The sequence below is a fragment of the Podarcis raffonei genome, chromosome 13, assembly GCF_027172205.1.
Source record: "Podarcis raffonei isolate rPodRaf1 chromosome 13, rPodRaf1.pri, whole genome shotgun sequence".
Classification (NCBI taxonomy): Eukaryota; Metazoa; Chordata; class Lepidosauria; order Squamata; family Lacertidae; genus Podarcis; species Podarcis raffonei.
The window spans coordinates 33,474,153-33,484,483 of record NC_070614.1 but is presented as its reverse complement, the minus strand read 5'-3'; the positions used below and the strand labels follow the sequence as shown (position 1 = coordinate 33,484,483).

General features: G+C 41.1%; 1 protein-coding gene across 1 annotated transcript; it reads right to left on the bottom strand.

The window, feature by feature from the left end:
* Positions 1-369: 369 nt before the first annotated feature.
* Positions 370-5,710, bottom strand: LOC128398811 (vomeronasal type-2 receptor 26-like). The gene is made up of 4 exons (XM_053360066.1): positions 4,871-5,710; positions 3,356-3,583; positions 2,103-2,229; positions 370-1,268 (listed from the first exon to the last, which is right to left on the bottom strand). Exons 1-4 carry the CDS (start codon positions 5,708-5,710, stop codon positions 370-372), a joined length of 2,094 nt encoding a protein of 697 aa, XP_053216041.1.
* Positions 5,711-10,331: the final 4,621 nt, after the last annotated feature.

Sequence of the window (10,331 nt, the reverse complement as noted above, 5' to 3'; positions counted from 1 at the left end):
AAGAATGGACCTCCAGAATGAATTAAGTTCTTAACTCGAGGTACCACTGTATACTTCATCAGAAACAACAGACCCATATGTTATCTAGTTTAAAAATTCTATCTCACTAAATATTGGAAATTTAATTGGGTATAAAATATAGTCCAAAAACAATTAGTGTGACTTTTTTCACTCAACACTGGATAAGGGTAAAGGGGGTTAATAATACAGCACAAAATTCAAAACTTTCAAAAATATGTACAGGGAAGGAAGAAAATTACGAATAGAACAATAACATATCTCCTGATATGTTTATCTGTGTTTCTTCAAAGATTAATAAAATTAAGATATTATTAGAAATAAAGCAAAATAAAAATGAGTAGATTCTTCCTAATTTCTCCTAACTAATTGGTCTTTGCTGTTTAAGTCAGGCCTCAGGATAATTATGTAGCATTTGGGGAAAAATATACATCCCAGTAACCCAGCACTGGAGGACAAGATGGAGAAGATCTCCACAGCCACCATGTATTTTCCTTTGGTGCTCAAGTAAGTTGGAACAAAGGATAACCAAACACTGCAAAACACCAACATGCTGAAAGTGATGAACTTTGCTTCATTGAAACTGTCTGGCAGCTTTCTGGCCTGGAAAGCCACACTGAAGCTGACAATGGCCAAGAATCCCAGGTAACCCAAGACACAATAAAACATAGATACAGAACCTTCATTGCACTCCACTATGATTTTTTCAGCCTGAGAGTGCATATCAAAATCAGGATGTGGAGGATAACTAAGTAGCCATATAGCACAAATGCAGGCTTGTATAAAGGAGCAACCAATAATAATAGCATTAGATCTCTTTTTTCCTACCCATTTCCTCATTCTGGATCCTGGTTTGGTGGCCATGAAAGCCAAAATTACAGTGATAGTTTTGGCCAATATGCAAGAAACAGCAACTGAGAATACGATACCAAAAGCAGTTTGCCGTAAATAGCAGGTCAATGTGTTAGGGCAGCCAATGAACAGCAACGAACAGAGGAAGCAGAGTAATAGGGAGATAAGAAGAGTGTAGGTGAGTTCCCGATTGTTGGCTTTGACAATGGGGGTGTTGGAATGCTTAGTGAAGACTCCAAGAATCAAAGCTGTGATCAGAGAAAAACAGAGAGTCAAAGAAGCTAAAATAATCCCCAGTGGTTCTGAGAAAGTGAGAAAACTTAGAAACTTTGAAAGACATTGATCATGTTCCTTGTTTGGAAATTTATCTTCTGAGCATTTGAAACAATTATCCATATCTGTAATATAAGACAGAGAAGTTGTGTCAACTGTTCCGTCATGTCTGTCCAATGAAGTGAATATATCAATATGAAATGTGTGTTACTCTCTAAGAATGACACTTATCCTATTATTTGGTTGATGGCCAAGATTCTAGGGCATCCATGGGAAGCAGATTGCACCATACAATCACAGGAGTGATGCTTGCAGACTTAAAAGGCTACTCTGCTCTTTCCTTCCTCAGGGCTGTTCCAGAGCAGCAGCATACTTGATCCCCTGCATTTTTATTTACAGCATTGGAGCAATCAATTAGATTCCCCCCCCACCGCCTATTAGATTTTCTTCTTCTTCGTGTTGTAGGGAAATAGGGTGGTGGTCGTGGTAATTTGGCAAATTTGTAACAATAGCTTTAGGAGGCAGCAGCTGTTTTGTGAATTGAACAGCAGCTATTCCAATGAACACTATGAGGTGTCTCTATTGTGTAAGAGAACTTCTCCAACAAACCTCTCACAGCCTACCAATAGGAGTGACTATGGGGGGAGGGAATCCTGTCTGATCTCTTCAGTTGTGGACCAGCTGCAATAGGGATGAGGTTTTCTGCCCTGTATAATTATTTTTACTTTATTCTTAAAAAACAACAACTGTCAAAGCACTCCATTAGTTAACACTGCTGAAATTTTAGAATGCATTACTTTCAGAAACAGATCTCTTTCTCTTTTTATCTCCCCTGTTTCTTCCACAATTGTTTGCGCATTAATTGAGATATAAATATAGGTGATGATATTTATGCTGAGAAGAAAAGGAAGAAGAAATAATTTATCATGATCATGATCAATGTACAAGATATCACCTACCCGTTTGATTTGAAATCATCCCATATGGACATGGAGTACAATCATAGCAGCAAAATGACTTCCCCTCCATCTTTTTTTTGCTGAAGCCTGGATAGCACTTATCATTACACACAGCAAGAGGCAGCACCTGTTTATAAAAATAAAAGAACAACAATGTAGCTTGCCATGGGGGGTTATAACTGAATTAGATACTCAGCACTTGGACAATGTTCTTGGAGCATGTTGACTGGATAAGTGATTCACAGGGCAACACCAGAGTACTCTGGGTCAGAGAAGACTCATTAAAGTTAATGGGCCTTCCCAAGGCTTTTCTTCAGCTACAACTTGTTGGAGTTCAGTTCTGGCACCTCTCAGGTGAGCACCATTGCCATTCTAAGAGAACAAGGGAGGCATTCACTGTGACTTTGGTCACCTCTTTATCTTGGAAAATAGCAGTGGTCCTTACTAACTTAGGTTCATTAATTTCAATGGTTCTACTCTAAGAAGGGCATAGTCTTGTGTGTGTATGTTTAGAGGGGAGGGTAAGAAACATTTCGTTTTGATTTCAGGCAAGTTGGCAAAAGAAGGAACAATAGTCATACAAAGGTGAATAAAAGTGGCAAAGAAGGTGACACAAGGTAGAAAACAATTGAGAAAATTAAAAAGGAAACCTGAGAGGGAGACAAAAAAGCAATAACAGCAGTTGGTATTGGAAGTAGTAGAAGGAAAAGGGAAAGAAGAAGTGATACAAATATTTGAGAATGTAAATAAGAAGAGAGGAAAATGAATGGGGTGCAGCCAAGGGTGGAGAATGCATGTGATTTGAAGAGGAAAGGGAGGGGACAAGGAGTTCATTGGAACCCTGTGCTCAACAGCACCCAGACCCCCAGAGCCAGTGATGCTGGCAGAAATTGGAGTCCAACAACACCAACAGGCTCCTATTTTGGGTACCCCTACTGTACAGTATTGCAACTTTATTTGTTGCTGCAACCATCATGGTAATTTCAACCATCACTGAAAAAGAAAGATACATCCTATCCATATTATACAGAATTTATTGTACAGCATATATTTCAGTTCATATATATTATCCTCTCAGCTACTTAAGATGGGACTGTGTGTAGGAAAATAAAATTTATGAAGTGTACAGGGCAACTTTTGTGAGAAGAATTATGATGTTAGAGAAATGTGAGATTACAACCTCACATTTTCAGACATAGATGACCTAGTTTTTACATAGGCCAATTTTCTTACAATTTATAGTTCAGTCTCACCTGATTAAATGAATTGTGCCATGTGATGACATCCTTCTTAATGCTGAACTTTTGATTTTGTAAAGCTCTTGGATTCATCCTTCCAACTTTCACTCTTAGTAAGGATTGATTGGGGAAAGTAACCCAGTTTATAATATTAAATCCAGCTTCTAATTCACCATTCTTATCAAAAGACACAAAGTCCCCAGCACTATTATTAAATGTTATGCTCCGCAGAAAAGAGTGAAGCTGCATAGAATGTGCAAAATGAAAAAAAGACCAAAGGAAAAAAATGTTTTGCTTTAATTAGGAGGGATAAGTAAGATAGAGATAAGCTACAAAAATAGTAATATGCAGAATAAAATATTTTGAACACATATTTATTTCCCATAACTAAACATTGCCACTGCTACCAGGGCATACAGAAAATTGTCATGCAATCACAGTTGAAAATAAACACATACTCTCCTCACTTGCACAGAAACCAAAAGCATAAGAACTGTCTTACATGATCAAATTAATGACCAGCAGTCCATTTTCCTTAGGAGTCACCCGCATGCCCCCTGGAAATCAGATGGTTGATTGCTCAGGCGCACCACTGAGTCCAGACTTTCCTTGCCATAATAGACTGCAATAAACACCTACTGAGTTACAGAGAACAGTAGGTCTCTTTCTATAGGTTAGATTATGTCAGTAAAAGCCAACTCTTGGGGTGGAATATGTCTGTCTAGAATACCCCAGACCAGAACACATTAATAAATTTAAAACCATTAAACATACTTATTTACAGAAAGCAACCCTGAAAGTGATCACTTTATACAAAATAGTAAATAAAAGTACTATTTAATACTTTAATTCCAGGGTTGCCAACCTGTGCATACATGGGGGAAATGGGATAATTCTTGGCCACATAGTCAGGTTCAGCAGATAAGTAACAACCAGTTCTGAAAATTTCAAAGAACTCATCTCCCCCAATGATTTTTCAAGAGGGCTTCATTTTGCTCCCATCAAATCAACCAACAGTTTCCCCCCAGGAATTTTAACACAGTTTAATCACAAGAAATTATCTCAGGGACAGTTTGGATAAGTATCACATCTTCCCTCACCACCACACCAGTAATATTTGAATCCCAAGTTATTATAACAAGCTCGTGGTACAGCCCTTTCCACAAAGCACCGTCCAACCACCCAGAGAGGTGGCACTGGTCTGTGAAGTAACTGTACCATGAGCCCTCCCCCCGTTTGTTTTTGAACATACTATGTTCCTGCAGAAGAATACTGACTACAATTACTTCCTTAACGACTCCGTCAACTGCTGCATAGGAGGATGAAACAAGGATGAAATATTTATTTGTAGGCTTCTGTAGATGGTAAGGGGAAAGCATTTGAGCATGAAATAGAGATTTGTTTGTTTGATGATTTAATGGTGCTAGTTATATATACTTGGTTCTTGTTATCCATGAACTCCATGAACTGAGTGCTATCACATCTTTGATTAGCTAAGACAGGAAGGTTAATATGGACATAAAATCTTACCTGCCAAGGTTGCAGATTTGTATTATCCCATCTTCTTGTGCCTGCCACTGATGTGTATTTAGGCCTGGATGAGTACATCCTATGTAAAGCATGTGCAATGGCCTGGATTGTATTATAGGAGCTGTAACTTTGGCCAGTCATGCTCATTTCAAAAAGGCCACCAGGAAGGTCCTCCAATTTCTCTTCACCGGTACAAATGTCAATCCTTTCCTCATTCTCACTAGAATCAGAAAATAAGCAGTTGAATGCCTTTTGCCAGAATATCCTGAGGAAACCATCTCCTTTGGGAAAGTTGGGATGCAAGAGCTGCAGGAATCTCGTGAAGCCTATCATTTCAGTTGACTGAATTGCAAATGACAAGGCACCATCAAAGTTTTGTATATTAAAATTTCTCTGTAATGTTTCTAATGTGAAATCCCATTGAGCTGTCATAATCCATACTTTCCCAGTAAAAAACTGTGTGTTACCTTCAGTGTATGAAAATACCATATCAATCCATATCAAAGCTGTAATGGTTTGAGGTTCTGCACATACAACCAATACATTAACTTTTGAGATGGTCGGAGAAAAGCTGTTGGCCCAGTTGAGTAATGATGAACTAAAATTGTCTACAGTTTGAGATATGGCTGGTGTTTTTTCATTGATGGCTGTGCAGATTCCATGTTGGGAAAACATTGGCAGTAAGGTCTGCATGAATTTCTCTCCATTGTCATTATCTGTTGCAACCATCCCCACCCACTTCCACTGGAAATGCAGCAGGAGATGGACAATTCCTACATATTGATGTTGTTCATTGGGAACCATCCGATAGAATGGAGTGAGCTGGGATTCAAAATTCATTTTTGGAGCTAATATGCAACTGGCAATCTGAGGGGGGAGAATATCATGTTGGGCAGAAGTTATGCCAAGCTGAAATGATTTGTCCCAAATAAGTGCCAACAATGGAATTTTCTAAATATACTTGTTTTAGGACTATTCTCATTTTGAATTCCCCCATTCGTTTTTGCTCTCTTTGTTTCTTTTCATTGAATCCAACTTCTTTGTCGTCTTATCAGTCACAGAGTTATCCTTACGCAGAAGTGTACAATCTGCAACATGTGTGCTACATGTGCCCCCCCCCCGAGACTCTGGCAAAGTTAGAGATGCAGAATTAAGTTGGTTTGGTTTGCATTTTTATGCAAAACTACCTGAGTCACATTTCCCAAAATCATACATGAACTGAAAGACAGCTATCCTTTGAAATTTGTGCTTCTTCAAATTCTGCAGTGAAGTTCTCAAACCAAAGAATGCGTTTACAATGTGAATATTAGGAGATACTAGTGCATAAATACACACATTAGTAGAAATAACTTACACAAATGCATTGAAGGTTTTTTTAAGTATACATTAGGCAAAAATAGTCTGCCAAAATAGTACAGTGGTACCTCGGGTTACATACACTTTAGGTTACATACGCTTCAGGTTACAGACTCCGCTAACCCAGAAATATTACTTCAGGTTAAGAACTTTGCTTCAGGGTGAGAATAGAAATCGTGCAGCGGCGGCACGGTGGCAGCAGGAGGCCCCATTAGCTAAAGTGGTGCTTCAGGTTAAGAACAGTTTCAGATAAGAACGGACCTCCGGAACGAATTAAGTACATAACCAGAGGTAGCACTGTATATTATCCAGAAGCACCTTTCTCAAGGATGAAATATTCAAATCACTTGTCCCCTAAAGCACTAGGGCAGATTAAGTGATTCAGTTTTCGCACACGCTCTAGAAATGTAATGACTACCCTCACAGGAGACCTGCTACAGCTCTCCTTTCAAAATCTCATTGGGATTCATACTCTAAGAAGAAGTGTCCTTGCCTGCCCCAAGTAATATCATGGATGTTGTTGTATTTTGGTAAAGACTCTCCTCCCTGAAAGAGAGGGGAGTGGTTGTGGGCGGGAGCCCGAGCACCGCCCAGCAGGGGGCGTTGCCCCCTGCCTCCAGCTCACCTGGCTGGCACTCACGCCCCCCCCCGATGGCCACCCAACCAGGTGCTGTGGAGGGGGCGTGTTCAGCAGCCTTTTGCTGCAGTGCCAGCCTCTCCCTGGCCTCATTCTTCATCAGCGTCCCATCGCAAGTCATCAGCTAGGAGAGTCATCACAGAGAAGAGCCATGAGGTTTGGAGTCGGGGGAGGGGTCTGGTTCCTTGCATGCCTTTTAACTTTAAGAGGCTTGCGTGCACTCATTGCTTTACTGCTTTTAAAAACCCAGGCATCCAGGTTGGCCTTGCTGTGTCCTCTTTTCCGTGTAAAAACCTACATTTAACCTTCTATTTCCCCCCACTCCTGGTGCTTTTAATTTTTGGCCAGGATGCTTGTATGTTTTCCCCTCTATTGCCCTTGCCGGTCCACCTGCATGGCTGGTCTGGGTGACTGAGAGGGTTTGCCTTACATTTAATTTGTTGGCCAGGGTGCTTATGTGTTTTCCCCCTCCATTGTCCTTGAGAGCCTGTATGGGACAGCTAAATATTTCTGCATTGCTGGGGTTGGACTAGATGATCCCCAGGGCTCCTCCCCAATTTTAAGTCGTGCGTGTGTGTGTGCTTGCAGCGTGTGTTTGTGCCTGCCGTTTATTATTACTCTTCTAGTGTGGGTTTAATTTACCCTGCCACCCCTTCCATTGGTACCACTTAAATCGGGAGCCCACTGTAAAATTTAAAGGCTGCTGGGGCTTGGAATACATTGTGCACTTAAACCTCACCCCTCTTGGTTTCTCTAAGCCACCCCCCTCCACTTGATGTTTGGGGGAAGAAATAAGGCAGGGCTTGGGGTGGACAATTCAGGATTTATGATCAGGAAACCATTCCTCAGCACTGCACGTTTAGAACCTTTGAAGGTGTGCCTTTGCCTGGTTCTTGTCATTGGCTGCATTGGCCAGTACAGGCTCCCTAAAGAAAACTGCTTTTAAAGTTCCAAGTTTTATTACGGCAAAAGCCAGTGACACTAAACACCACAAGAACTGCTTTTAAACAACAACAACAACAAAGGTTTCGGCTTATAATACCTTACTAAAAAGTCCAGGTTAACTCACGGTTTATATTTCAAACTTTTCCTTGACCCGCATCGTCATTTTACTCCCTCCACCCCCTCCTCCCTCCAAACTCCCCCCACACACTTTCCTTCTCCTCCTTCCACCCCTCCTCCCTCCCTCCACCCCCCACCCTTTCAGGAAAGAGATACATCACATTAACCTTAAAAAAAAAAAAAGATAAAAAGAAAAAGAAAAAAGGTGTCTTTGGATTTCCCTTTGCCTGAGTCATCACAACAGGTTTTTCAACTGCTGGGCAGGCTTGATTGCTCGGCATTGTCTTTTAAGCACCTGGAAGTTCAGCAGCTCTAGTTGCATTGTCAGTTTAACTAACCAGCAGTTTGACCAATTGCTGTCTTTTGTCTATTTAAGCACCTTTATTTCCATCAACTGGTCTTGAGCCGACCTTGTGGGCAAAAAATTTACTTTCTTTGTTTGGCAAAGTTTCCTTTGTTTGGTGTAAGTTTAAGAGCAACCTCACCCCTCCTTTCCAGAGGGCCGCTGGTGTGGGCCTGGAATCTTATTGATTTCCTTTTTTCTCTTAAGTTGGCTGCAGCTTCTGAGCATCTCCTTGTAAGCAGTTATTTTCAATTCTGTTTGATTACTTGGCAATGCTTTGCGCCTAGATTTGCCTATCATTTAAAAGGGGCAACTTTTTATTGTAGGCAATTATCTTCTAATTCTGTTTGACTGCAGTTGGGGTTCCTTTGTGTATGGGATTGTTCCTTGGAGCCAGGTGCTAATATGTAGCTGAGCGCTGCTGCTTGAACTCTTGCTGGGTTGTGATTTAATAAATATAAATACATACAAGCGGTGCAGTTAAGTGACGTATAGCTTGTTCATTTTGTCAGCAGTTACGTGGAGCGATTGATAATAGTAATTTCTACTCATAGCTATAAATCCATTGGCTATTAATTGAGATACTATCGATTAATGATTAATTCATCAACCGTGCTCTGAACTTTATTGATACACAATAATTGTACACTGACATTTAATTACAGTCAAGTTATTAATTGATTGGTGATATTAACACTAATTAAAAACAACAACAACAATAATAAAATAATAAAATAAAATAAAATAAATTTGAAAAATAAATAATAATAAATAATTATAATAAATAATTATAATTATAAAAAATAAAAAATTGTAATAATAATTAATATTAAAAATATAGATAAATAAATAAATAAATGAAAATTAATTTTAAAATAAAATAATATAAAATAATTAGTGACAAAATAAATAGTAGGCGCATTTTACTAGTACACAGAGCAGCTCATGGCGCCCAAGAGGAAGCGCACGGGTGCAGTACCAGCACACACTGCAGATGGCAACCGTCGTAATAATAAACCCAAACCCATTTCGCAGTTCCTCAATGCCTTCAGATCATTCATTGTTGACTATGAACAGCACTTTCTCCTAGCTATTCTTTAGTTCTATTTGCCTTGTGTTTCTTACTTCCTTGTTTCGCAAACCAGTGGCCAGCCTTTAAACTACCCAGGTGCAGGCCCAAGCCCTCAGACAGGAACGGCGGCTGTGCAAACTAGGTCTCAGGTTTGCTCGGCGACTTTCAGAAACGCATCGGGGCGCCTGCGTGGAGGCTGCCGGCCCGTATCAATAGCCTGGTTGCTTCCAGTTCTTCTAGTTCTTTGCAGAATAGGCAGCCCAGGGTCCAGCTTCCAGAATCAGGCACCTCATCAGCCGGTGATGATGAGTCAGAATGGCTTACGCCCTTTCTGGGGAGGCCGCCGCATCTGGCAGTTAGCCCGTATGTCGGGAAGAAGCCATCAGAGGTGTATCACACTGGAAAGCTGGACCTTAGAAAGGATTTAAAACGTAAGGTGTGCTGGTAATTCAATAAAGGGCAATGCCAAAGGCAGTCTTGTAAGTACCCGCACAAGTGTGAGAGATGTGCAGGGGCTCACCCAGCCACGGCGTGTTACTAAGGGAAGCGGCCCTTTCAGGGAGGTCAGGGCTTCCACCACTCTAGTTCCAGATGAGCCCCCGCAGCAGGGAACCATCGTTAAAGTCCTTCTGGGTCTAGCATTTTCTCCAATTTAGCTTTCTCCTCTCCTCAACCTCTTGTCTATCCATCCAGACAGAAGTGCAGCATCCTATCTTTGGAAGGGTTTCTCAGAGGGTTTCAGAATCCCGGTAGTGGCTCCTTAACCGCGAAGGACTCTCCTAATCAGAAGTCAGTAAGGGAAAGGACATTCGCCTCACCCCACGGGTAGCTAGCCCCACCCCTGGGTGCGCGCCACATGTGCCACTCCGGGTGCCAGAGCAGCTAGCTCCGCCTCTGGAGTCACACTATGGCATACAGCTAATTGGGATGAACCCAACAGGGCCGCCACTTAGCCCCTGCTTGGTCTCCAGGACAGAGGCACCCCTTCCCA